This window comes from Drosophila persimilis, unplaced genomic scaffold, assembly GCF_003286085.1.
Source record: "Drosophila persimilis strain 14011-0111.01,24,50 unplaced genomic scaffold, DperRS2 tig00000002-arrow-pilon, whole genome shotgun sequence".
NCBI lineage: Eukaryota > Metazoa > Arthropoda > Insecta > Diptera > Drosophilidae > Drosophila > Drosophila persimilis.
The window spans coordinates 10,395,936-10,421,233 of record NW_020825289.1 but is presented as its reverse complement, the minus strand read 5'-3'; the positions used below and the strand labels follow the sequence as shown (position 1 = coordinate 10,421,233).

Below are 25,298 nucleotides of genomic sequence, written 5' to 3'. Positions count from 1 at the left end.
AAACTGTTACAGTTCTGTCGGGTAGATCAGCGTTGAAAGTTGTTATTAAAAATGTCTCTAAAATTGGTAAATCATAGTGTGCCCTCCAGGAAGTGATGTGTTCTAATCTAAAGTTGATGTGTTTGCAGTTGTCGTGCCTTTTCGTGCTGGTTTTGGCCGCGATCGCCTGCGAGGGGCAGACCCAATACAATCCGTATCTGAGGAACCCCTACTACAGGGACCTGTACTACAAAAACCGCGATCTGTACAACCTGCGCCGCTACTACGACGGCTTCTACAAAAAGTACAACCCCTTCATTGCCAACGCCCAGGCCCGCGTTGTGGCCCAGTCCAACGAGGCCAACTACGGCACGGGATCCTATGTCTACAATTATGAGACGGAGAACGGCATCCACGGCGAGGAGCGCGGTGTGCCCGTCAATATAGGCAACCAGGAGCAGGAGGAACAGGTCGAGGGTGCCTACTCCTACATCTCGCCGGAGGGTCTGCGCGTGGGCGTCAAATACGTGGCCGATGCCAACGGCTTCCGTCCAGTGATCACCTGTCAGTATGCCCAGTGTGATAGTGCAAGAGCTAAACACTACAGTGATGTATTTCTCTTTCAGATGATGGCGTAAACTCTGCCTTCTATGCCAGCCAGCCTGCCCCGGCAAATGTGGTCTACACGAAGCATTGAGGCAAGATTCCTTCCTATTCATTGTTACTTGAGTGAAATAAGTGTGTTCAGCCTTCTTCTTAATAAAAATATAATCTTTACAAATCGTATTTGATCTTTGAACGCCCCTGAATCATGACTCTAAAAATGCACACCGCAGTTAGTTTAGGCATTGCTTGTCCATTGATTCAGAACATTTGTATTTGATCCTCTTAACTATTGATAAGAGTATTACCAATCTGGAATCCACCATTTCCCTGCAAAATCACTCAGATATATTATAGTTTGACGATCTTTAGATTTATCTATCAATAGATGCCAAACAGGCTTAAAATAGATCGAATAAAGTAATTCATACAAATAATAGAGCGCAGCGCTATCAATGACATGAGTTTGTACCGTAATGCTTATAGTCTTCTCCTCCTCCATAACCACATGTGGCCATTAACTGACGAACGCCATTTTGGCTTCTTTCGATTGATTTTTTTAAACCACATAAGCTCTTCTTAATAATACTACGACGAAAGCTTTTTCAATTAAGTCTTCAGCACAAAAGTGTGCTTTTAAATTCATTTTTAATTATTAAAATTTTTTATTTTTTTGGATGACAATCGATTTTTTTCTTTTTTTATGAAACATTTGAATTTTGCCAACATAACAAAAATTTCTCTGCAGTTGATTGAATCATTGAAATAAGTTTGAGTACATTATTTATATATCTATTATATACTCATTCCTTCCTTTGCCAATATAAACAAAATTTCTCCACAGTTGATTGAATCATTTATTTTCCAATTGCTTTGTTTGAAATAAGTTTAAGTACATTATATATATATATATATATATCTATTATATACTGCTTAATTTTAATCGAGTACAATTCGATAACATAAATACAAATACACCCACTTAAGCTTATTGTTGAAGAACTGGTTAATATTGGAAGCATTTTTCTTAGCGTGAGCTTGGAGAATACTGGATATGCAGAGCATTGTTCTGAAAACAATTGAGAAATAATTAGTAAACCTAAAATTATATTTAATACAAAATCATTTACTCTCGAAAAAGTCGTCTCTTTCTATTTTATTCTATTTATTTTTTAAAACTAAGTAAATCACTCTTATGGGTTACCCCCAGCTCAAGCTGGGCCTGCCGACAAAAATGGGTCAACTTTCGCTTATCGGAAATGTGAATAGTGAGTGTACGAGTACTCGGTGTACGAGTATACAGCGACTACTTAGACGGAGACTTGTTTTTGTCTCGACTTTGGGAGAGCAAGAAACCCATTAATTTTAAACGGAGCCCGTATATTGGGTATTCAAAATGTGGAATATAATTTGGCAAAATGTCAGACAGTTTCATTATCAAATGCGATGCGATGTGGCCTTTGGTTCAGAATAATAAAACATTCGTTCAACTCAAGGGCTCAAGATGATCTTCAAGTTTTTCGTTCGTTGGAAAAAAACACTTGATTCTTCGTAACAGATATCATAGTTGGGTGTGTATTTTGATATATAAAGTAACAAATATTAATTATCTTATGCTTAGCAACGTTGTCACATTGAGTTAGATAGATAAATAAATACGAAATAACATAGGAGAGTACTACATATACGACTACAATTCGATTCCTCCATTTGTCTCCTTCCTTTTCCTTTTTTTGTGGATTTTTTCCTGGATTTTTTCGATGGCTTGTTATAGGGTTTGCCCGATGATCACTCGGCAAATGCAAGGGAATGGTGGGGTGTTGGTGGTTGGACTAGGATTGTTTGGGTGGGCGGGAGGGTGGTTGGTAGAGGTAGAGGGACCTTATGGCTGTTGATGAGGCAAGTCTGAGAGCGAACCTAGTGGGGCACAACTGGCTGCACTGTGGGATGTACGTCGGACAGGCGCTTACGCTTCTGCCGCTCCTGCTCGGCACGTTCCTCCTCGCGCTCCTCCTCCTCGGCCAGCTCGACCTCGTGCTCGAGCATACGGATCTGGTCACTCAACTCCTTAGGCATGCGCTCCAGATGAATGGACTTGATTTGGGCTTTGATGTCCTTGGTCATGTGGTTGATGCGGAAGCCACGATGATCGAACTGGGCTCCACCATTGGCCTTGTGCTGCTCCTCCACGTACTTCAGGGCGCGTGCAATGGCCTCGGGAATGGGGGGAGGAGTGGGAATATGATCGCCCTCGGGCATGAAGCCTCCATCGTTCGAGGCGTAGTTGACGCGATACAGCATGCCATCATCGCCGGTGTACTCGTAGTATCCCTTGGCGTGTGTGCCGCCGGTGTGATGGATCTTGGCCTCCTCCTCGCCGTAGATGCCGTTCTCGGTCAGGAAACTGTTTCGGATAGGACATGTTCGGGACATTAGCTTGGACGGAAGGGGAATTTCGTTGATGGAAAACTTACGCATGATCGTATTTGTCCTTCTTGCGGATCTCTTCCTGGTGCAGAATCTTGTGGCGTCCCTCATCGTCGTAGTTGTAGAGGATGTTCCTGGGCGTGGTCGTGGTCGTGGTGGTGGTGGTGGTGGTCCGCTTTGTCGTTGTAGTCGGCTTCTTCGTCGTTGTCGTCGTCGTGGACTGTGAGTGGTGGTGCGGTGTTGTGTGGTTGTAGTTGGTGTTTTTTTTTTTGTTATCATTTTGCTCATTTTTGTGTGGGTGTGTGTGTGTGCTTGTGGGTTGCATGCGTGTACGTGGGCATGGATTTAGGAGTAGGGTTCAAGGGTTTTTGGGCTCGGATGCGGGTTCGGGTTCGGGTTCGTGTTCGGGTTGGATCATGCAGGATACCTTATGAGGTGTTCATGTAGCGCGTTATGGTTGGTTTAGTTGCAGAGCCGAAAACGTTCGTAAATAATCATTTTGGTTGGTTATGAAAGCAGGAGGTGGAACAGAAGGGGAATTGCCGGATTGCGGGGGGTTTCTGGGGGCTGGGCTGGGGCTTTTGGCGCTTTAGTGCTGGATGCTCGGTTGTAGATGGGTTTGTGTTGCGATTTGCGGTTCATGTTCGGGAAAGCCGTACTCCAAGCGGATTTCAGGTACTTTAAACTCGGCATTACTTACTGTGTACAGATCGTGGCTGCAAATGAAACGATTTCATTCCGTTAATATCACTACAGATTATTATTTTCAGTTACACTCACTTGTAGGGCTTGGCATCGTGGACGTAGGGCAGATTGAGTCCGGCATATGGCCCATAGCCACCGTCGTAGGGGTAGGGAACGTGATGGTAGGCTCCAAGCTCGCGGTGATCCGTTACATGAGTGTAGGGCTGAGGCATGTGATTGTAGCGACCTTTGGGGTGCAACAGAAGTCAATGGTTAGTGGGTCTGTGTATAGGAAAAGCACTGTGTGAGTCTGTGTGAGTGTGAGTATGGGTGTTGTGCGGGTAACTTCGGACCCTTTAGTTACGAGCATATCTGCCATTAGATATTTACAACTTTCGTTAGTTTCTCGTTTCCTTTATGTACAAATGTACAAATGGATTTGCAGTTAAGTCTGAAAGTGATTCGGTTTTGAGTTAAACTACAGTCAAACAACTACAGTGAGGCCAGAACGGCAAAAGTTCAGCTTTCATCCCTAATCTGCAGATGAGTATCGATTTTGTGATAGTGTGGATGGTGTTCTCTACAAAGAACTGAAAGAATGGAATGGCTTCTTTCCTTCATTTGTACTTCAATGATTTACCTAAACTATCCTGTGTACCACTCCGGCCTATAAGAAATCGAATGTTTAATATCATGTTTAAGTGCTAGGGAGAGGGGGGAAGAGTGTACTCCGGTTAGTGAAGAAGCTCAGCTCAAGATCGCGATATTCCGATTCGGAATTGGATTTGCAATTTTAAAACGTTTCAAAGGCCGGGCCAACCTTGAGCTTGAACTTGGTTAGAGAGTCAACAGATTATTGGTACGAGTATAAATAAGTGTGTTATCGGAATCAACGCATATTCGCATGCTCTCGGGCACGTCTGTACATGTGTGTTAGTACTGGTAGCTGGGCAAGATCGGGCTTGCTCTGGTGGCAGCCAATTCGCTCTTGGCTGGGGGTTAGTGGGCGGCAACAGCAACCGCATGCAGTCAGTGGGCGTGGGTAGGCGCGTTAATAGAGTTGGATCACGAAATACCTTCATTCTGCGAGCTGGGATGGTAGCGTCCGTCATCCACTGATCTGTATTTGCCGGCGTTAGAATTTTGCCCTGAAACCGTGTACTTGCCATTGAGGTCCTCGTCAGGGACGGGACTGGTGTGGCAGACAGCAATGAGAGCCTGTAGGCGAGGGGTTAGATGATTACCAACTGATTTGCATAATGCAATTAAAACAGTGACAGGAAGTGGCCCCCAAAGTGCGGACGGGTTGAATGTACTCCGGATCTAATGAATCAGCGGCGCCTGTGCCAAAACTTGCTCCGAATCGAGTCGGCACGAGGTAATTAAATAAATGCGTATTTATTTCTTTTCTTGCTAATTGAACTCGCGCTGGCAACGTGACGGAGACGTAATACACGTATTGTTCACCACGTTTACCGCCAGCACTGGGCGTCACTCTGGTCACTTGGCAGGATCTGGGCACTGGATTACTTACCACGACCACCACAGCGGAGAATCTCAGCATGGATTGGGTGAACATGTTTGCTTTTCTTAGATTATAGTCGATATCCTTTGGGTAATTATCCTCGGGCTTGTTGCTGCTGTTTTCTGCTGGCTGATGTGTTCTCGCTGGTAATCCTTCTCTGAGGGCGACTGCAACAGGAATGTTTGGAGTTCGATCAAGTACGCCCCATTTATATAGAGATGTGCCGGTGGCTGTGCTTTCGGCGCAACGACGCTCCTAAAATTCTCAGCCTCAGCCGGCTCAGCATCCGCGCGCTCGTTTGCTGTGGGCTGCTCTGTTTCTGCTTCGTGTGTGAGATTGTGTGTGTGTGTGTACGTACCGGTTCACCTCAGTTCAATTCGATAAGAAAGAAGAACAACAGCTCTGGCACCCTCTCTCTCTCTCTCTCTCCGGCTACTCCCTTATGGGTTTTCGACAATGACGAGTCGCACTCTTCTTGTCTTGTGCGCGTCTCATCTCGCTACTGGCTTTCGCATGGAATGCAGCTTAGACGCTCTCATTAGCTCAATAACTGAGGTAATCATTTATAAGGCTATCAATGTCGTCAATAATCGTAATTACATATATAATCAATTAAAAATTTGTATAATTTGGCAAACGTCGTCTCCTCGGGTTCAGCGACCTTTTGAACTTGAACTATAGCGATCTGCAGCTCAGGATATATGGCAGTGGATGACGCGCTGTTTACTACGCTTCTGCTGAAGAAATTCCCGTGATTTCGATGCGAACTGTCATCAAAATTCTGCCGAACAATGAGAGCGAGCAATTTTTTTGGAAATCGCTTCATTTGCTGATAATCGAAGGTAAAGTTCAGGCCCCAGACGTCATAAAGTCAGCGCAGATAACGACTTTTGAAAAATAAAAATTAATTTGTTTTGATTGGTCATAGTCGCACAATAAAGGGAAAATACCTATTTAAGTCAAGGACATGCGGCAAAACAGAGCCAATGAAAATTGTATACTGAAGAGTCTAACAGATAAAGTTTTGCTAGGAAGGAATTCAACAGCTAACTAGCATATTTCGATATGTAAGTGACACTCAAAACTTTGTTCGGGGAACACCCCGAATTCTTTTAATATGATTTTAAACAAATACGAAATCCCCCTCTTGAAGAGAGGCTCGAAGATACATTGACATTGACGATGTGCATGGTTTCCGGGAAAGATAAATATCCTGCGGAGGATGGCATTATTTAGGGTCTTGGGCTGGATCTTCCTTCCCTGGATCGCTTTAGCCATGCTCAGACGCCCGTTAATTTCTCAGCTGGGGTCCAACGTTAACTAGCTTTGGCAACCGATGACAACATCGTCGGCATCGGAGATACATACATGTCCCAACTACCTGGAGGCACTCGGAAGCGCCATAAAAGTGCCGTAATGAAATCATAAATTACGCACCAGCGGAAATACAGCCAAGAAAAAAAACACAAAAAAAAAATATAAATAAAAAAAAATAAATAACCATTCAGACAATGCGCGCGCCTGCCACAACGCGAAATGCATTAATATTGAAGCTGAAGCAGAATTCGACGCTGGAGATGGAGATTTCGAGGTGGAGATGAGGATGGGGCTGCGATTGGGGCTGGGTCTCTCACAGCATACATACATATGTACAGACATATGCATAAGTATAACCGGAATCGGAATCGGAATAAGACTCGGATTGAACCGGCATAAGAAAAATGTTGACAAAAATGATTTTAATTGTTTGTAGCAAACGTTGACACCGCCAGCAGCTGCGGCAGTGACAGCTCGGGGATCGGCTTGGAATTTGTCCTTAACGGTTTCGGAGTCTGGAGATGAATCCAAGATTACCGATATACTACTAGGTACATCCATTTGTATGTAGATGCAAGCAGCCGAAACGGAGAAGGATTGTCAGCGCACATTGCCGGTCTTAAGCCAATTAATAACGACCATAAACATAAACTGTGATTAAAACGCAACAGTTTGGGACACGGGAAGCCGAGTGTCGGGCTGGCCACGGGCAGAGGGTAAAGAGTACCGAGCACCGATCACCAAGTACCAAGTATCGATGATGCGTCACAGTCAGTGCACTCCAAAGGTCGTACGCTGAACCCACGGCTGGGAGCCAGACCAGCAGAGATGGAATGAAACGAGACCACAGACCAGAGACCAGAGACCAGGCCATACCAGACCCGACCCAAAGCAGAGCCAGATTGTTGTGTGAATCACGGCGCGTGCTGTTATTGTTACTTTTTGAATCATTTCGTTTGTTTTTGGGCTCTGTCGATTTCTACATACTATATAGGGGGGGCATTCATAAAAGTCACAAATACTTAATAAATATTTAAATAAAATGTCTTTTTAATCAATTACAAGTTCGATTTGTGATGCCCGGGCGGTTGTCACTTGATTTGCATGCTACAAGTATTTGCGATCAGAAATCAGATCAGATCTTCACACCGCAGGGTGCTGCTGGTGTTATTTTATTATAAAAATCCACACATACAGACTATATCTGTATGGAGAAATATTTTTAATGGCCAGCACTGGCATTGACCTTGGATCACATTCTGTCCAAATCTCACACTTTCTTCGATACGATGCGTCACTATCACATCACACGACCAGGTTGGATCGGCTTGGATGGGCTCGGTTGGATGTTAATCTCCGCTGAATTCAAGTATTTACGATCCATATCCAATGTCAGAACAAGTTTGAGTGTGTTTTATTTCATTGACGAGGCATCTCTCCTCCGGAAAGTGTCGCACATAAATCTTTAATCTGCTTAAAACTAATTTCAAACAATTTGAGTCGGCTTAGAGAGCAGGAAGTATCAACACGGGCACTCCCAAAAAGTGCCCCCGACTAGTAGGCGATCACATGTGTAATTTCCTATAGCTCCAGTACCAGATGAAGCCTATGAGGATCAGCGGCAGCATTCGGCCGTCAAGCGCGGGACTGCTCGATGCGTTGCACAAGTGTCCGCGGCAGTGGCAGAGCAGAACGGTGTTCCTGAAGTTCACCTTCTCCTCGATGCAGCCCTCTTCGTACGGCTCCTCCACGACGGACTTCTCCTCCCACGACTTGTTGACGAAGACGTGTGTGGTGCTCAGTTGCTGGGCACATCCCCGCATCGTCTTGATCCACTGGTTTCCCTCCAGTAGGCTCATGGTTAATACGGTTTTCGTGCACATGGTTGAGTGGGGGCACTCTCCAATGTGTCCGAGGGGCTTTTGCGGGCCGCCGCACGTCTGGTCCGCCTCGTTGCACTGGTAGCACTTGAGAATCTCGCCGACTGCCACGCTTCCGATTAGGAAAACCACTGCTCCCACAGTCGGCCAGAGCTTGGTTCCGATGCCCATTATTTCCGGGGATAGAATACGAGTAACTCTGCTTCCGAAGTCGTTTGCGCTTGCGTTTCCGATACAAGCTTTGCGCTTCGAGGGCCCGAAGAGAACTGGAGGCACAGTGGGAAAGGAAAGTCTCGTATGTTTAAAAAAGATAATTTATGAGTAATACGCACCCTTCTGGAGCAGTCGCTGATCAACTAAAATTAATCTCAACCGACAAAAGTTTTATTTTTTTTGGAGGGCGTTCTCATATCACCGAGTGCTCTGCAGCATTACAATTGAAGTGAAATGAAATAACATACTGGGTATGCATGAAATTTCTTTGGATTATTCGAATAAACCTTGAGCAACTGCTTCCACTCCCCGTTCCTCTCTCTCCAAATGCTTCCAGATAACAGATGTTTCATTATGCACCGTTGTTTGCTTCTTTGTCTTTCTTTCGCTCTCTGTATTGGGAGGCGGACAGCTCTTATCAAGAATGCGATCGATGCCTCTTCTTTTGCCATTCCAATGCGTCGCAGATGCGAATATGTATTTGCGCTCATCGATTCCTATCGATTGTTTGAGCACTTTATCCCTTGGCCAAGCCCGGGGTTTACCAGTGGAATTTAATTGGATATTATAATGACAGCATTGTTCAGTTCGATTCCCATTCCCATTCCTGTTCCCGTTCCCGTTCCAGAGACTGGGCTCCCCACATATGATTTACGCGTATTTTCACCCCCTCTAAGTCGGCCTTTTGGACAGACAGCCTTTAGCATTTCGTGCAAAACAAATGAAATCTTTATAGGCTGGCATTGTATTTCTGTCCATAAATTACCCCCGACTTTGCGTGGGTTTTCACACACACTGGAACTGTCAATGCGACTCGTCTCCTTTTTTATTTAGGTTTGATTTTTTCTCAATATTTGTTGCTTATATATCATTTGCTCTCTTTTTGGTTTAATTAGTATGTTCTGAGGCATCACGGGTGGTATAAATCAAAATGGAACGTCTATAAATATTGGTGGATGCTGAAGCCAGTTTGGCCACCGAATGCCAGAATAGATGGATGGTTTTTGGTAGCACACGGCGCATTCACATTTTAATCGATCCCATTAAATACAAACGATTTGTGCCATTAATTGCTGGCATTTGTTTCGCCCAACGAATTAATTTACAAAGCGCCATTTTGCTGTAGGTCCGAGGCAAACCCACCCAAAAAAATCAGGCTTACTGACAAACTGCAATTGGAGCAGACTCCAGAACAATGAAACAAATTACCAGCCACAATGAGGCGTAATTGGATACGAGTTGATGCCTCTTCAGTCTGGTATTCGTGATATGTGATATGTGGGATCTTCAACCTGACACCTGGGACTGGGACTGAGGGACCCAAATTGCAAGCGAGTTCAAAGATCCTCTCCTAAATTATTGTCGGACCCCAGCAATATCCGACCGCCGCGATTGTAAAATCTAAAGGTGCTAAATAAAATACGCATTCATGTTTTGGGTGACTTCAATTTTTAAATCTCTCTTGTCGTTTGGCCAAAAAGCGCATAAAATAAATTTATATAAAATGGAAAAATCGCATATAAATAAATTTCCAGCCCGACAAGTGCGAAGAAGAGAAATGTGTTTTATTTCACAATCGCCCCCGGTATGACATCATGCCAATGGAATCTCAATCTTGTATAAACTTCCCCAGAAATCTCTAGTTCCGCTGGCTGAGCTTCTTTCGAATGGGTTAACGTTAACGCTGACCACAGAACTGTCGTTAAATATTTTACTTTAAGTTGAGTTCAATTTACGAGTAAACGGCCATATCCTGCCAATTGTCAGCCTAAAGCGGTGATACTTTTCGGCACTCTCATAAATTTCCCCCCAAGGACGCTCCGCGGGCCAAGTGGTGGCAGAGGGGCAGTGGGGAGGTGCAGGCATGAACATGCAAGCGAACATTTTGTGAAATTAATTAATTGCATGCAAAACACCAAATTACGCGTTTCTGGCGACTCAGTGCCAGGGGCAGTCTCTCTTTATTTATCTCCAGCGAATAATTTAAAGTCCCGCCACCAATCCAGATCCCAAAGAGAGAGAGAGAGAGAGATAAATGCTAACCTGTTGTTGCAGTTTTAATAGAATACATACACATTCCTACGAGCGATCCATCGATCGAACGGAATCACTTATAAGTGAGTAATCCGTGATGATTCTACGTAGGTTCTACGACCTCATGATTCACGGCACCCAATCATCATTCACTTCCTTACCACGATCAGGTATTTGAAATATTTGCAAGGTTCAATCAAGTCAAGAGTTCAAGTCAAGACCCCAGCCTACGGAAACGATACCTTGTCTGGCAGCAGGCGTGGGCGTGGTCGCTTTCGATTTCTGACACCGCCTCAACATTCTAGAGTTGTCGGGCTATGGGATCTACAGCGATGTTATGAATGGTATGACTGCCCAAATCAATGGGCTGACAAGGTGATTAATGAATATCGAACCCAAACCGTTGACCGATCTCACAGCTCGATGGACTGACAGTTGTGGTTGTTATAAATGCCTTTTAAGTAAGACAAACGAGCGTCTCATTTTGTATAATGCGTTTTAAATTTGATTTAAACGACACTAATTACCTTTGATCCTATTGGGTTTGGTTTGCCGAAAGTCCAGCCAATTAAGGTGACAAACGGCAACATGTCTGACAAATCGATCATCGATAAGTGATGCGGTTGAAAGGCTTTCGAAGGAACAGAGCTGTTGAATGATAAGCACTGAGCAAATCAATGGAAAGGCGTTGTGTTGGATGTGTTAAGTGTTCAATTGATAAATTATTCAATTGGTGGTAGCCTGTGGAATCCTATCCTGTGTCGGTCATCGGTGGCATTCTGTCCAACATCTGGGTGTGATGGCTTTGACACAGTTTGATCTCTATTCCGAAGTGGTCGTCTCCGTTTTGGTGGGGGCTGCAATGCATTGGGTCTCCGAAAGGTTAAAAGCGACCCGCTGTTGCCAATGCAAACGAGTTGCTTAGTTAGTCGCTTACAGTATTTGATGACTTGTTAGTATGCAAAGAGCTTCTACTTATTGCCAGGCAGTGGCTGCTGAATCATCTGCCGCCGAATAAGCTCGGGTTCAGTCCCGCCCATATTTAATCCAATTAAACGATGCCATCTGGCACATAAACCTCGGGTGTTATTAGCCAAACGGCTATCGGGCGTGGAGACCCAAACTAAAATGGCCAGCGAGTGCATTGGGGTCGAATCAAACGTAATCAGGTAGTCGACATGAAAACACGCTTAACGCTGCCATTGAGTGCTCTGGCGCTGCTTGGCCTGGCCATCACCTGCTCCTGGGGCCAGGAACAATTGGAACCAAGGCCGCCCAAGCGGGGCCGGTACATTCCCGAACTGCACGGAGCCACGGGCTGGTATATGCCGGACGACAGCGGAAAGTACCGGCATGAGCACAATCCCTATGATGGCGGGTACGGGGACCGGGGACAGCCGTACTCCGCCGATCTGCGCAGCATCTTCCGAAAGGCCGAGGAGCAGCTGGCCGCCAGTGTACAGGAGGCCAACGAGAACTTCGCCCTGGGTCCCCGCGATCATCTGCGCTTCATGATCGACTTCAACTACAACGGCACGGGCTGGCAGATCATCCAATTCGAATGGGTGCGCGATGGCGACGAGACCCATCCGGACATGAAAAAATATAGCTACGTTAACGAGAATAAGCTGTGGGAGACGGGAACGGAGAAGGCGACGGGAGTGGCGGAACAGCCCTATCACTACCACCAGCCCGATGAAGGCTCAGAGGTGAGCTGTGAGCCACCTGCGGAGGTCAGCGAGGAGCAGCAGCAGCAACAGCACGAGGCTCAGCCTCAAAGCAACATTAATTCCGAACAGGACGTAAGTCTATGTTATGTGGTGGGTACGCACTTTTTCCTACTAAAGCTTGGTTCATTGACAGCCCGAGAAGATTCATGAGACCATTAACGAAGTCCTGGAGTACATACAACAGCGTATCCTGCCCACTCTGCGGTAAAATGAATGATAAATGAAATGTATTGGAGTTGGTGAAATAAATGTAATGCGGAACTGGAATCGGTTTTAAAGCACTTATTTTAGCTGTAATCCATGAACAGTTCTAATGGCACATCGGTTTATTATCAAATCTTAGATTTCATTTCACACTTTCGATTCAATATCTATTTCTTCTTCTTGGCATTCTCCTCCAGGTAGGCCAACAGCTTGGCCACATAGGGCGGCGGGGGTGGTGGCGTTGGGAGGTGAGCAGCACTGGGCACAAAACCATTGTCGTCGGCCGTATAGTCCACGCGGTAGAGTATGCCATCGTCGCCAGTGTACTCGTAGAAGCCCTTCGAGCGCAGGCCATCATCCTCGGCCAGCTTCTCGATGCGTCCGCTCTCCTCGGCCAGAATGCCGTTCTCCGTCTCATAGCTAGGGGGAGAATCGAATTATCCCCGATTTTATTCTCTGCTGCAGTCTTGGTTCGAGTATACTCACAGATAGTGGTAGCCATCTTGCTCGACATCATCTTCCAGTCGGATGATGGCCCAACCATTGCCGCCTTCGCCTGTGCCCCGTCCCTTGGGCAAATTGGCGGTCACATCGACGACGGCTGGCGGTGGAGGTATGGTGGGTCGCGGCTGGGGTTTTTTGGTGGCTCCTGCGCCTGCCGCACCAGCTGCCCCGCCGCCTGGTCGAGCCCCTGACCCTGACCCTGCTCCTGCTCCTGCCCCAGCACGGCCTGCTCCGCCGCCAGTATTCTTGTCGCCCACATAGCGGTTACGGTCTCCGGTATAAGCACCGCCGGCTCGATCGTCATGCTCATACTTGTTGTCCACGTGTACATAGCGGCCATCGCTGGCGCCGGAGTAGCGTCCGTCGTTTCCTCCGCGATAGCGTCCGTCGTTGGCACCCGTATAGCGTCCGTCGTTACCACCTTTATAGCGTCCGTCGCCAGCAGTCGCCCGCACCGCAGCTGGAGGAGGCCGATACCTTCCGTCGCTTTGGGCCAGGGCTCCAGCCACGCAGGCCAGTAGTAGAGCAATCTGCAACAGGAAGTCCGTAAGAAACCCGACGTGGCCTTTGTTCCGAGTGAAGCACCCAACCTACCGTTATACGCAGCCACATGGTTGAAGATGATCAATGAGAAGCTTTGGCCAGTGGTCCCCAGCTTTATATCTTTCGCTGGTACGCCGCACTACGCCCACATGGAGAAGAATCGAGCTCTATTCTGTAAGTGCCCACGGTCCGGCCTGGTCTGGTCTGGGCCAAGTGTGCGACTGCTGCTGTGCCTAATTGGCACCGATCTGACCGGTGGGGGACTTGATCAATTAAGCGTCGGGGTTTACGATGCGATTAGTTCATAATTTGTTGGAAAGCAGCCGGCACAGTGGATGCCGCCACTTGATGCAGATTAATTGCAGTGATTCGATGAGCCATCTCCAAAGGCTGGACCAAACATTGACATTTCTTTGGGGGGGTCACGCGAAGATAATTTTGGACAGGCTACCAGTTACCAGTAGTTTCTCATTGAGATTCCTCCGCGTCTCGCCTAAAAGTATGCTATGCGAATGTGTATGATAGCAATCCTCTGCAGGGGACTATAGAATCTAATGGAATGGCATACTTTCGGGATGAATAAATTGTTCTGGTAAGTATCAGCAACTAATTATTCTGCGCCTTATTCATTCAACTTAGTTGACTGTTTTTAGTATACCAATAAAATCGTTCAAACAGTTTCATTTAAATCAATTTATTATCGTTTCCACATTCGCTTGTTGTGTGTCCCGATTTATTGCTCACACAGGGGAATACATATGTAGGTGATCCACATTGTCTAGCCCCGTCGGTTGTTGAACCCACCAGACGGTTGCTCTTGAGGCGGCGGCGGCGCCGTGGCCAGGTAGGCTAGTGCCTTCTGGATCGCCGGAGGGATTGGTGGGGGCGTGGGCAGATGATCGCCTTGCGGCTGGAAGCCATTCTCATCAGCCAGATAGGTGATCCGAATGGGTATGCCCTCCGGGGAGGTGTAGGAGAAGAAGCCCTGCGCGACCTTTGCAAATGGCACACAAGATGTAAATCAAAATTAGCTTGAGTTTATTTGGCAAATTAGCTGCCCGAGGGGCAGGTGCAGGTCTCCAGCAAATGCCAAGCTGTCTGGGCACGATTCACTGAGCTGAACTCACCTGTCCAGCATCGTCGGTGCCAGCGTTCTTGAGGTAGCCCTCCTCCTCGACATTGATGCCGTTGCCCGTCTCATAGGAGTACTTGTAGGACCCATCGAAGTTCACCTCCTGCTCCTGCCTGAGAATGGGAATAGGTTCTCCGGATTGTCCTTGTGGTCTTGCCTGGGCCAAGCTCATCAGCAAGGCTACGACGATGAGTAGCTGCAGGCGGAACGGAACCAACTGAGTCTCCATTAAGCCAACAAAGTCTGGTAGGAACTTACTCTGTATTGCATTTTGTATCCTCTGATTTGTGATCTGATCCTTTGCGACCGTCTGCTGCGGCCTAGCTTCGTTTGGGTACTGTGGCCAGAATTGCCAGCCGTTTGCATATTTATACCCAAGCTCGATTCAGTGGCTCCAGCTTGGGGACTCTCATTGTGGCCTGAACTTTACAGTTACCGCACACAGCCATAGAAGTATACAGAAGGCAGCGCAGCAGCAGCGGCAGCGGCAGCACTGAGGCAAAAGATTTGCAGCCCAAAGCTGGGCAAGTGTATAGCATTTTGAAGGCGCACAGATCGGAAGCCTGGCCACTGATTGCATCTTCCCATAGCGCGCTCGTGAACCATCGCTCGCGTCCACCCACTACTACACATGCAAGGCCCCCGTCAAAGATGCCCTAACAGATTTGAAATTGTGTTTGCTGCTGCAATTTGTCGAACGACTCGTATACATGATGACCTGTCGATGCCTGTGTCGTCCAACACACAGTGATGAATATATTTAGTGACAAAACTCGCTTACGATTTTCTTAAATTTGTTACACAGAATCCAAAGAATTCAAATCCATCTATGGCTGGAGCCCACTGTACAGTGTCTGCATTCAGGGGGCGTTGGTGCTTCGATCATTTTGTGTCGTGTTGTACATGAAACCCGTCGTGGCCGGCTTGTGGCATTCATAACTCCTCATCCTCACGCTGCCGCAGACAAGGACAGCACCATTAAATGCTTATATCAATTTGTCAGCTAATCATTAGACATTTAACCCATGGCGTGGCATTCAGAGTCCGATTTTCGATGATCATTATGATGTACACAACTATGACGGCCACCTGACCATGATAAAGTCTGCCTCATTGGCTCACTGGCTCACTGGCTCACTGGCTTACTGACTTACTGAACGGTGCGAGTGCTCGTACTGCTTGACCTTTGGCGGAGACAGATGCATCTCAATTTCTATCCCATGATTGGTCTTTACGAATGGCCGAAAGGCGTTAGTGGTTAGTGATGGGCCAGGCCCCACCACACTTGAGCAAATATCAGTTATCCCAGAGAGCTAAAGAACCGAACCGGAGATGCTACGCTCAGTGAAAGAACATCTTTTCGGCCATGGGGGAATAAGTATTCAAGTGTGGGATTGTGTTTGTTTGTTGTTTTTATTATTGTTTGGCTTATCAAATCATTGGCGTCCTACTAATCGGCGGGATCGGTGGTCGGAGTGGCAGGTCTCTATCCGGACTTCTTGTTGAACAGCAGCGACAAGAGCGCCTGCTTGAAGGGCTTGGCGGTTGTTGTTGTTACCGTGACGGTTGGGGTGGTGTAAGTGGGTGACGTCGTGTACGTGTAGGTGGTTGTCGTAGGCGATGTCGGTGATGTCGGCGATGTCGCTGTTGTCGGAGTTGCAGTTCCTGTCGGCGTTTGGGCGCAGACCAGCGACAAGACAGCAGCGAAGACAGCGACGAATGCGAAGAACTTCATATTGTATTTTTTGTTTTGTTTTGGGCTTGGGGCTTGGGGCTTGCTTGGTTGTGATGCTGCTGGAGGCTGCTCAACTCGAAGTGTGTCTATCTGTGGGCCATGGCACACTTTTTATACGTGATCCAACCCCTTTCCTGCCAAGGGCCGAATGCAACAGGTCTGTACGAGCGGGCCGGGCCTATGTTTGCGCAAATGTTTCCATTGTTCTTTGTTTGCTCTTCATTCCCCATCTCCGCTCCCGTGTTGTGTTAGTCTTGCGGCTGTCAAGTGTTGAAATGCATCATTTCTTCCACTTCCACTTCCACATTCCCCTTCCAATGCTAGTCGGCCTTTTTAAAGTTGAGCAAGTCAATGTCTGGGCCCACACTTATGGTACCTTTACTTTTACTTATACAAGATCTCCTTAATCTGGCGCTTAAATTAATACATTCTTAGTATATATAACGTGCGTAGCTGCTCGGCCACTGCATGGAGAAGGTGTAGTCGGGCAGCGTGGCCAGGAACTGCTCGCTCAAAGCGTCCCGCTCGACCCTGGGACCCACGTAGTGCCCGGAGACGCCAAGCTCGCAAATGGGTTCATCGAAATTTCCATTGTCCTTCTGCAAAATCAATTCAGAATGAAGATGGAATGAACGCTCGGAAAAGTCTGGGGCTTAGAAATGATAACCTGATTATAATCGAGAATCATATTAATATACCAACTATAAAACTACTTTTAGAAGTCTTTGGACTCTGAAAGAGCTTCTATTAGGATAGTTTGAGATGGAGACGGACAGACATTGCTGTGGTTGCAAACATTTAAATAGCCTTGTAAAGTTTAAATAGTAATACCAACCGATAGTTCCACGTAGAACTCAATGGGAGTGCTGTCTATGCCGTAGGTTATCTGGACTTGCAGCGGTGGCCTATACGTGGCGGGGTTGTCCAGCATGCCCTGAGCAAATGACCATCTCAGCAGCTTCACTCCACTGCGGGGCTTGAAGAAGAGTCCCATGTTGGGAGGGCCTGACAGCCGGAATTCCAAGCGGGCCTGATCGCCCCTGGCCAGGACAGTCTTGTTAACCAGCTCCAGAACAGTGGGGTACGGCAGCTGCACGGGCTCTTCCCGTGGCAACCAACGCGCCTCTTTGCGAGCGGAGCACCAACGGTAGCAGGGAATGCCACACATCAGCTCCGAGTCACAGTCCTCGCCCAGGCGAGTGAGACCAGTGAGGTTCATCGTATCGTGGAGAGGCCCGTCCTTGTTCCTGTCCAGCATATGCAGATAGTAGCCGCTGTTTTCCGAGCTCATGGATCCATCGTGCTCGAAGAATCTGCGGTGCACTTGCTACTCCATAGAACAGTTCAGTTGGTGGCATTTCTTGGTAAACATTAGTCGACTCACCATCATATCTACACGCATCACATTGGTCTTTGGGCGGTAGGGAAATCCAACATCGGAGACGGAGATCATGCAGAACACGAACATCGCCAGCGCCAAGCCTCCGAGCATACTCTTGGGTCGCCGGAACATATTTATGAGGGGAGCCTGCTTACACACATAAGGCGTTCAGTTACTTTAAGTTGAGGGATAGTTCTGCTTCCTTACCGCAAAAGACAAGGACAGAATCGTGCCGAACGCACACAGTACGGCTATGATGGTGTCGGGATTGGTTGTGACACCAAATCGTCCGACCATTGGTATGAGTATCACGATAAACATGTGGAATAGATAGGCATGGTAGAGGAACGGCATCAGCTGGCTAGCTCCGAGCACGAAGGACCAGTAGTATCCTGGAAATAAAGAAATACTCATCCCATCAGAGACAACAAATAATTAACGTAACTAACGTTACCTCGGCAATGCAGACGGGTCACCAGATTGATGATCAGAGCTCCCACATAGAATACGATAGAAATGAGGAATAAGTAGGCACTGCGGATGCTTAGAGCCGTTGTCACCAGACACAGGACCGCCAGGAGGACGCAGTAGGCATGCCCCGCGATCTGCAAGTGGTAGGCATGCGTGATCTTCTCCTGCAAGGTGTGTCAATCATGGGGAGCTTTAGTCGTGGTCCCCTGAGTATTTTGTTTTGGACAACTCACATTTGGCCGAAGAGTCAGATAGAGGGTCAGCGGCAGAATAAGGCCAATCACCGAGGGGCAAATGAAGAGACCGATGACCAGCCAACTGTTGCTAAAGTAAGTCAGGGTACGATCTCCTGCATCGTACAAGACGCACATGATCAGGGGCAGTGCCAGGGCCAGAACGAAACCGGCAAGTGCCAACAGGAATTGTACTCCGAACGCGCCGGCAAAGGTTCCAACGGCGTGACCCGACACCTTGCGCATGCGCCACAGGGAGAGGCAGACGAGCAGCATGGCCCCAATAGAAAAGCAGATGTTGAGTACCACGCCAGTGGACTCTTTGTAGAACACGAAGAAGAGCCCGATAAAGTCGAAAAACACCGAATGGCCCTCAGAGTACGGCTGAAAAGAGCAGTGCGGCGTTAAGAGTGTCCGAAAAGAAGTAATCAAATGAGGAGATATCGAGCATTGATTACCTCCGTGTCATACATCTCGTGGGCATTGGAGATACTTTGAACTAGGGCCAGCACATTGTCCCCAGTGCTCTGGAGGGCGCCGCCGGATATGACGGTGTACCGATCAAACTCAGTGTGATAGACGAATCCATTGTAAATGCCAGCCATGTCCAGGCCTAGTAGAAGATATTTCTTAAATTGAACTAAATTAACAAGACACGTGTCACATACCCGGTACGACGCCAAAGTCACGGAAGATCCTGAAGTCGGTGTCCGAAGGTATTAGGCCAGCTTGGAATATCTCTTCGCCCGTGGTTGTGGCGAACGGGTGCGGGATACTTTTTTTGTAATGCTGTAGCGATATTTTGAAGGTTGAAAGTAGAATCCGATTAGATAAAATGGCTGCCAGACAGGCGATACCGATTTCGTTCATATCTAAGCAATACTCGTAGAACAAAGCAAGTAGTAGTCATCGGGTGAATGAGGCAAGTTACTTACTTCCATCAGCCACGGGTGATTGGGACCGCCCTGGAAGAGCAGCTCACGACCGCCCGAGCCGTCCAAGTTAATCAGCGCTCTAGGAAGAAAGTGTTTTGTTTTTTGTTCGCAATCTTCAGAGTCCGGTGGCGGTCTGTCCACTTACTTGCAATTGGCGGACCATCGGTGCTGTGTGATGAAGCCGTGGGAGCCCAGCATTGGCTGTTCCTCGCCCCCATTGAAGAGGAACACAATGGGATGCAGGAACAGATCAGCGGATATGGCCATCTGTCGGAGAACCTCCAGCATTACCGCCACCATGTAGGCATCGTCGCCGGCACCTGGGCCGTCAGGAATTATCTCTTTTGCTCTCTGATAGGACTATATCTTGCACTTACCCGGCGATCCGGGCTTGGTGTCGTAGTGACTGTTAACCAGCAAATATGAGGAGCTGTTGGACGTCCTCGTGCTCAACTTTACGATCACGTTCTGCACACCTTGGTAGTGGTTGACCAAGCCATTGTGAAGATAAGACCCCGAGACCCGTTGTACTTCACATTCCAAATCGAAGAGATCGTCGCGCATTGCCGAACGGACTTTCGCTATCTCGGCGAGCATATATTCCACTATAGTCACCTCATTGACATGGTCGCCCACGACTCGTGGTCCCATCTGGCTGATGGACAGCAGTATGCCCTGGGCTCGCTCGGCCACGAATTTCCCCGGACTGGCCGACTCCTCGGCGATCTTCAGAGCCGTAGGCACCGCCTGGAAGAGTGGTATGACCACGGCGAAGAAAAGACCCACCCAGAAGAGGAGGTAGGTGGGGCCATAATACCAGGGAAACTGCTTGGCCGCCCTTTCACGCCCCTCGAGCTCAATGATCAGGTTGGCAGAGTCTGAGCCGATGCTCGTAGCCTGAATGGTCTGCAGAAAAGGAAATAAATATTACTCATTCCGTGACTAATTCCAGAAAAATCTGGAGGCACACCGATACCTTTCCATCCGTTGGAGCGCCCATTTCTGCCTACAGCCAGAGTACTACTAACAAGGGTCTGGTCTGCCATGGCCATCCTATTTTAAAATGGTATTTTTTGCATTTATGGTTGTAGTATTGGTATCGGCAGCATAGTATAAAGATATTCGATATTTATGGCCTAATGGCCCTAATGGCTTCACAATTACTAATCAACATACATATATAAAATCTATATAACTCTTGGCAATACTTCGCAGAACATACATATGTACATGAGTACGTACTATGTAGATTGATTCCAAAACGTGAACGTGACGATTTTTGTGAGGCCGATTAGGGGAAATCATAACGCCCAACTTTGCCCCATATCGTAAAGCAGTTAATAGCGGATTTATGGATTCATTGTGTCGCATCCGAACGGTAACGGCCAATTAGTAATCGTCTCCAGTTCAGTTTCCGTTTTATTATACTAATCGTTTATTCATACATATGTACATAGCACAACTCTACACTAGGAATTCTCAGAATATATATCGCTCGTAGGAGGTCGGCCATTCCATGGGATGGGCGAAATCGGGAAGATCATCCAGGAACTTCTGGGTGGCCGCATCCCGCTTGTTGAGGTGGCTCATGTAATGCCCGGAGACGCCCAGCTTAAACAGGGGCACGTCAAAGTTGGCATCGTCTTTCTGTAAACATTTGGAATGCGAAAGTTCCCCGTATTAGATAAACTCTCACCTGATGGAAGAATTTTTGCAATACTAACCCTCAGCTCGAAGTAGAATTCAACTGGTGAGTCGTCGCTACCGTAGCCAAAGAAGATGTGATACGGCGGTTTGTAGATGGCCGGGTTATCCAGCATTCCCATTAGGAAGGACCACTTTAGGATCTTCACCCCATCAAGGGGCATCACGAACAGACTCATCCTAGGCGGACCCGACACTTTGAAGTCGTATCGAACTCGTGTATCGAACTCCCCTACTAGAACGGTTTTGTTCAGCAGCTCCAGCACGGTGGGGACATCGGGCAGTTCGACGAGCTCATCGCGGGGCAGCCAGTGGGCATCTTCCACTGCGGCACACCAGCGGTGGTTGAAGCAGGGCATGCCACACTTCATCTCCTTCTTGCATTCTTCGTCGAGGCGCGTGAATCCTGTGAGGTTGATCTTGTCACGCAGCGGCTCCTCCAGGCGTCTGTCCTGCAGGTCAAAGTAGTAGCCGCTGTCCTCCAGGCTAAGGGATCCATCGTACTCGTAGAACTTTCGATGCACTTCCTAAAGAGATCGAAAAGAACAGTTCCGGTGAGTTGGGAGTTGCTTCGATTGGAATGCTACCGACTCACCAGAAAGTGCAGACGCATAACATTTGTTTTGGCCCGATAAGGAAATCCAACTTCAGAGACGGAGATCATGCAGAATATGAACATAACCAGCGCAAGGCCGCCTATCATGCTCTTGGGTCGTCGGAACAGATTAATCAGAGGGGCCTGGAAAGAGCTTAAATGCTGTCTATAATCCCCACGAGGTGGCATCACTTGCTTACCACAAAAATCATTGACAAGATCGAACCTAAGGCAGACAGAAGTGCAACGAACATGTCCGGGTTCGATTCCATGCCTTTGCGACTGGTCATGGGTATGATGATGACCAGGAAGCTGTGGAACAAGTAGGTGAAGTAGAGATACGGCAGTATCTGGCAAGCGCCCAGAACCAGGGACCAAAGGTAGCCTTGAAAAGAAACGATATATATTAAAAGAATTCCTAAGGGATTCGAGTCCCCTCCGCCAACTTACCTCGATCATGGAGACGACTCAGCAGGTTGATAATGAGAGCGCACACATAGAAGAAAATGCAGATCAATAAGAGGTAGGCAGTGCGAATGCTGGCCACCGTGAGTAGTATACAGAGCACAACCAAAAAGATGCAGTAGGCGTGTCCCGCGATCTGCAGGTGGTAGGCGTGCGGGATCTTCTCCTGGAATATAAATCGGAAGAGTTTAGTGACAGAATTAAAACTATTCTGCTCAACTTACGCTTGGTCGAAGAGACAGGTAGAGCGTCATCGGCAGAACAAGGCCGATCACGGAGGGGCAAATGAACAGACCGATGACCAGCCAACTGTTTGTAAAGTAGGTCATAGTGCGATCGCTTGAGTCATAAAACACGGACATGAGCAGGGGGAGGCCCAGGGCGAGAAGGAATCCCAGGATGGCCAGCAGAAACATAATTCCAAAGGCGCCGGCATAGGTGCCAATTTTTTGGTCCGTCACCCTGGCCATGCGCCACAGCGAGAGGCAGACAAGAATTATTGCCGCCAGGGAGAAGCAAATGTTAAGTGCCACGCCCGTGGACTCTTTGTAGTACACGAAGAAGAGGCCCAGATAGTCGAAGAACACCGAATGGCCTTCAGAGTGTGCCTGTAAAGATAGGTAAAGTGTGCTTAGAATAGCTTTAATAAAAGGCTACTCAGAAAGTGAATATTACCTCAGTGTCGTACATTTCCTCAGCATTGGAGATACTCTGTACCAGGGACAGAACATTGTCCCCAGTGTTCTGCAGCGAGTCTCTGGACACCGCACTGAAGCGATCGAATTTCGTGTGGTATACAAAGCCATTGTAGACGCCCGCCAAATCCAGACCTGATCAGATTCATGGATACGATGAAGTTTCATGTATTTTGTGTCAATCTTTTAATAAACCCCACCTGGAACTGGTCCAAAGTTATGGAACATGCGGAAATCTGTGTCCGAGGGTATAAGATCAGCCTGGAAGACCTCCTCGGCCATTGTGGTAGCAAACGGATGCTTGGCACTCTTTTTGTAATGCTGGAATAAAAAAGGTCGCAGTTTCCATTAGATAAGCGAGCCGACTGGAGGGAGCTTAAAGTGCAGATTAGATAAACAAGGCCACTAAACCAGTTCGCCAAGCACTAATTTAGATAATATTCACGATATCGACTTACCTTCATTAGCCACGGATGGTTGGGACCCCCCTGGAAGAGGAGCTCACGACCGCCACAGCCAGCGGAGTCCAAGTTGATGAGAGCCCTAGGAGAAGATAACAAAAATTGTAGTGGTCATAGTGCTGTATGATCCGTGGTGCTTCCACTTACTTGCAGTTGGCGGACCACTTGTGCTGCGAGATGAATCCATGCGAGCCATGAAACGGTTGCTCCTCGGCCCCATTGAAGAGGAAGACAATGGGATGTAGGAAAGGGTCGTCAGATATGGCCATCAGGCGGAGCACCTCCAGCATGGACACCACCATGAACTCAGCATCTCCGGTGCCTGCAGGAAAGAGCTTCGAGTTTCAAAACCGAAGAGTATTCGTAAACCGGGTGAGAGGATGGACTTACCCACACTGCTGGGCTTGGAATCGTAGTGGCTGTTGACTAGCAGGTAAGATGTGCTGTTGGAGCTCTTGGCGCTCAGCTTGACGACCACATTCTGGATGCCCTGGTACATGTTTATCATCTGCCAGTGGAGAAAGGCGCCTTGTGCCCTCTGCACGTCCACTTCCAGCTCATAGAGATCCTGTCGCATCTCCTGACGCACCTTTTCTATCTCTTCGAGGAGTAACTGAACCATGAGTACCTCGGTCACATAGTCGCCAGCGATTTTTGGACCCATCAGATCGATTTTTAGCAAAGTGGTCTCTGCTCGTTGTGCCACAAATTTGCCTGCCTTGGCGGACTCCTCCTCCACTTTGACCCCCGTGGGCAGGTGGTTGAAGAGGGGATAGACGACGGCGAAGAAGAGACCCACCCAAAACAGCAGATACACCGGCCCATAGTACCAGGGCAGCTGCTTGGGTGACCTACCCTTCTCATTCAAGTCGATTCTCGTGTCTTCGCTATCCTGCGTGTCCGTCATTAGCTGCATGGTGCTCTTAAAACCGTTTGTTGGATCCGTGTACTCCGGAACGGCATCCGCAAAGTTATCCGTATTGTTCTCTCCCATGTTGCCTGATTCCCTGCCTGCCGTGTTCACCATCAGATCACGGCGAAAAGTGGCGCAGAACTGAGCGAACTTCTCGAAAATGTTCTCTTTTATCAGACTGGATATGCTATCTGCAGCCGAGATCCCATAAGCAATATAGGCACACACGCCTTACCAACGAGATTTATTGTACAATGCACATGAATTTTACAATCCATTAAGGGGCCAAAGTCGCTTCGAGTTCAATCTTAATAAGGTGAAGTTATTGATTTATTGTCATTGCATAGCATCTAGATACGATACCAATCCTCCATATGTACCGATCTTATCGAGTGAAAGTCTGTGAGTTCCTAGTTGGTTTCTGCTCAAAGATATCAACCTCTAATATAGGCTTTACGTTATGTACATGTATCGGTTTTATAGTCCTTAAATCAAATGGGATATAATGATAACATTTATAGTGAAATCAAATGTATGTGTTGGTAACTCTGATAACGAAGAGGTAGCTTCAGGCGGGTTTCCGAACGGACACGCTTTTGAAGTTCAAGCGAATTCGAGGTTCTTTTTACCAGATCTGATATGCTGGGTTGAGTACGGTTCCCCCCCGATATTTATGGCCTAGCACACGAGCATATAGATTTTATAATCTTTCGAGGGCTAAAGTCGAATTCATTGATTTATTTTCTCCGGCACTATTGCGGGCCGTGTTCTATGAAAAGCAATACAATAATTGGGTACGTAAACTGTACCTTATTTTATTAGCATAGGAATAAATGTATCGGTTTTATATTCTCTTGATCAAATGGGATGTGAAGATAACATAATCAGCAGCAGAATTTTCGGCAACCGTGAGAATAAGAAGGCAATCATTTTCA

At 47.4% G+C, this 25,298-nt stretch overlaps 9 protein-coding genes across 9 annotated transcripts; 2 read left to right on the top strand and 7 right to left on the bottom strand.

Annotated features, from left to right (window-relative positions):
* Nucleotides 1-51: 51 nt before the first annotated feature.
* Nucleotides 52-676, top strand: LOC6590244 (larval cuticle protein LCP-22). Its single transcript, XM_002016500.1, has 3 exons — nucleotides 52-66; nucleotides 129-543; nucleotides 606-676. The coding sequence occupies exons 1-3, from the start codon at nucleotides 52-54 to the stop codon at nucleotides 674-676; spliced, it is 501 nt and encodes a 166-aa protein (XP_002016536.1).
* A 1,458-nt stretch (nucleotides 677-2,134) lies between these two features.
* On the bottom strand, nucleotides 2,135-5,377 carry LOC6590243 (larval cuticle protein LCP-30). The gene is made up of 7 exons (XM_026986203.1): nucleotides 5,228-5,377; nucleotides 4,770-4,911; nucleotides 4,334-4,360; nucleotides 3,790-3,940; nucleotides 3,710-3,725; nucleotides 3,057-3,229; nucleotides 2,135-2,986 (listed from the first exon to the last, which is right to left on the bottom strand). Exons 1-7 carry the CDS (start codon nucleotides 5,270-5,272, stop codon nucleotides 2,500-2,502), a joined length of 1,041 nt encoding a protein of 346 aa, XP_026842004.1. The 5' UTR covers nucleotides 5,273-5,377; the 3' UTR covers nucleotides 2,135-2,499.
* Nucleotides 5,378-7,943: 2,566 nt separating this feature from the next.
* On the bottom strand, nucleotides 7,944-8,890 carry LOC6590221. The gene is made up of 2 exons (XM_002016498.2): nucleotides 8,748-8,890; nucleotides 7,944-8,681 (listed from the first exon to the last, which is right to left on the bottom strand). The coding sequence occupies exon 2, from the start codon at nucleotides 8,584-8,586 to the stop codon at nucleotides 8,101-8,103; it is 486 nt and encodes a 161-aa protein (XP_002016534.1). The 5' UTR covers nucleotides 8,587-8,681; nucleotides 8,748-8,890; the 3' UTR covers nucleotides 7,944-8,100.
* A 2,935-nt stretch (nucleotides 8,891-11,825) lies between these two features.
* Nucleotides 11,826-12,659, top strand: LOC6590220. Its single transcript, XM_002016497.2, has 2 exons — nucleotides 11,826-12,464; nucleotides 12,526-12,659. The coding sequence occupies exons 1-2, from the start codon at nucleotides 11,841-11,843 to the stop codon at nucleotides 12,598-12,600; spliced, it is 699 nt and encodes a 232-aa protein (XP_002016533.1). The 5' UTR covers nucleotides 11,826-11,840; the 3' UTR covers nucleotides 12,601-12,659.
* A 41-nt stretch (nucleotides 12,660-12,700) lies between these two features.
* LOC6590219 (larval cuticle protein LCP-30) lies at nucleotides 12,701-13,796 on the bottom strand. Its single transcript, XM_026985397.1, has 3 exons — nucleotides 13,695-13,796; nucleotides 13,083-13,630; nucleotides 12,701-13,016 (listed from the first exon to the last, which is right to left on the bottom strand). Exons 1-3 carry the CDS (start codon nucleotides 13,710-13,712, stop codon nucleotides 12,764-12,766), a joined length of 819 nt encoding a protein of 272 aa, XP_026841198.1. The 5' UTR covers nucleotides 13,713-13,796; the 3' UTR covers nucleotides 12,701-12,763.
* A 581-nt stretch (nucleotides 13,797-14,377) lies between these two features.
* LOC6590218 (endocuticle structural glycoprotein ABD-4) lies at nucleotides 14,378-15,045 on the bottom strand. The gene is made up of 3 exons (XM_002016495.2): nucleotides 15,034-15,045; nucleotides 14,771-14,971; nucleotides 14,378-14,637 (listed from the first exon to the last, which is right to left on the bottom strand). Exons 1-3 carry the CDS (start codon nucleotides 15,043-15,045, stop codon nucleotides 14,422-14,424), a joined length of 429 nt encoding a protein of 142 aa, XP_002016531.2. The 3' UTR covers nucleotides 14,378-14,421.
* A 1,134-nt stretch (nucleotides 15,046-16,179) lies between these two features.
* Nucleotides 16,180-16,607, bottom strand: LOC6590217 (protein PRY2). The gene has a single exon (XM_002016494.2). It carries the CDS (start codon nucleotides 16,508-16,510, stop codon nucleotides 16,262-16,264), a length of 249 nt encoding a protein of 82 aa, XP_002016530.1. The 5' UTR covers nucleotides 16,511-16,607; the 3' UTR covers nucleotides 16,180-16,261.
* Nucleotides 16,608-16,869: 262 nt separating this feature from the next.
* On the bottom strand, nucleotides 16,870-20,530 carry LOC6590216 (endoplasmic reticulum metallopeptidase 1). Its single transcript, XM_002016493.2, has 12 exons — nucleotides 20,507-20,530; nucleotides 19,908-20,436; nucleotides 19,676-19,850; nucleotides 19,531-19,609; nucleotides 19,264-19,384; nucleotides 19,054-19,208; nucleotides 18,596-18,979; nucleotides 18,346-18,526; nucleotides 18,099-18,283; nucleotides 17,895-18,038; nucleotides 17,346-17,837; nucleotides 16,870-17,109 (listed from the first exon to the last, which is right to left on the bottom strand). The coding sequence occupies exons 1-12, from the start codon at nucleotides 20,528-20,530 to the stop codon at nucleotides 16,942-16,944; spliced, it is 2,637 nt and encodes an 878-aa protein (XP_002016529.1). The 3' UTR covers nucleotides 16,870-16,941.
* A 422-nt stretch (nucleotides 20,531-20,952) lies between these two features.
* On the bottom strand, nucleotides 20,953-24,471 carry LOC6590215 (endoplasmic reticulum metallopeptidase 1). Its single transcript, XM_002016492.2, has 11 exons — nucleotides 23,841-24,471; nucleotides 23,598-23,772; nucleotides 23,448-23,532; nucleotides 23,190-23,310; nucleotides 22,970-23,124; nucleotides 22,519-22,902; nucleotides 22,280-22,460; nucleotides 22,030-22,214; nucleotides 21,830-21,973; nucleotides 21,255-21,761; nucleotides 20,953-21,177 (listed from the first exon to the last, which is right to left on the bottom strand). The coding sequence occupies exons 1-11, from the start codon at nucleotides 24,442-24,444 to the stop codon at nucleotides 21,010-21,012; spliced, it is 2,709 nt and encodes a 902-aa protein (XP_002016528.1). The 5' UTR covers nucleotides 24,445-24,471; the 3' UTR covers nucleotides 20,953-21,009.
* Nucleotides 24,472-25,298: the final 827 nt, after the last annotated feature.

Excerpts from the sequence above, each read along its gene's own strand:
- LOC6590220 (XM_002016497.2), top strand. The coding sequence starts at position 11,841 with ATGAAAACACGCTTAACGCTGCCATTGAGTGCTCTGGCGCTGCTTGGC. Across the intron at positions 12,465-12,525 it reads ACATTAATTCCGAACAGGAC|CCCGAGAAGATTCATGAGAC; the intron begins GTAAGTCTATGT and ends GTTCATTGACAG.
- LOC6590244 (XM_002016500.1), top strand. Across the intron at positions 544-605 it reads CTTCCGTCCAGTGATCACCT|ATGATGGCGTAAACTCTGCC; the intron begins GTCAGTATGCCC and ends TTTCTCTTTCAG.
- LOC6590218 (XM_002016495.2), bottom strand. Across the intron at positions 14,638-14,770 it reads GCACCGACGATGCTGGACAG|GTCGCGCAGGGCTTCTTCTC; the intron begins GTGAGTTCAGCT and ends CCATTTGCAAAG.
- LOC6590243 (XM_026986203.1), bottom strand. The coding sequence starts at position 5,272 with ATGTTCACCCAATCCATGCTGAGATTCTCCGCTGTGGTGGTCGTG. Across the intron at positions 4,361-4,769 it reads TCCCAGCTCGCAGAATGAAG|GCCGGAGTGGTACACAGGAT; the intron begins GTATTTCGTGAT and ends GATTTCTTATAG. Across the intron at positions 2,987-3,056 it reads AAGGACAAATACGATCATGC|TTTCCTGACCGAGAACGGCA; the intron begins GTAAGTTTTCCA and ends TATCCGAAACAG.
- LOC6590221 (XM_002016498.2), bottom strand. The coding sequence starts at position 8,586 with ATGGGCATCGGAACCAAGCTCTGGCCGACTGTGGGAGCAGTGGTTTTC.
- LOC6590215 (XM_002016492.2), bottom strand. The coding sequence starts at position 24,444 with ATGGGAGAGAACAATACGGATAACTTTGCGGATGCCGTTCCGGAGTAC. Across the intron at positions 23,311-23,447 it reads ACCATCCGTGGCTAATGAAG|CATTACAAAAAGAGTGCCAA; the intron begins GTAAGTCGATAT and ends TTTTTATTCCAG. Across the intron at positions 21,974-22,029 it reads TCTTGTCAATGATTTTTGTG|GCCCCTCTGATTAATCTGTT; the intron begins GTAAGCAAGTGA and ends AGCTCTTTCCAG.
- LOC6590217 (XM_002016494.2), bottom strand. The coding sequence starts at position 16,510 with ATGAAGTTCTTCGCATTCGTCGCTGTCTTCGCTGCTGTCTTGTCGCTG.
- LOC6590219 (XM_026985397.1), bottom strand. Across the intron at positions 13,017-13,082 it reads CAAGATGGCTACCACTATCT|CTATGAGACGGAGAACGGCA; the intron begins GTGAGTATACTC and ends TTCTCCCCCTAG.
- LOC6590216 (XM_002016493.2), bottom strand. The coding sequence starts at position 20,530 with ATGGGCGCTCCAACGGATGGAAAG. Across the intron at positions 19,851-19,907 it reads CACCAAGCCCGGATCGCCGG|GTGCCGGCGACGATGCCTAC; the intron begins GTAAGTGCAAGA and ends CTGACGGCCCAG. Across the intron at positions 17,838-17,894 it reads TGATGCGTGTAGATATGATG|CAAGTGCACCGCAGATTCTT; the intron begins GTGAGTCGACTA and ends TCTATGGAGTAG.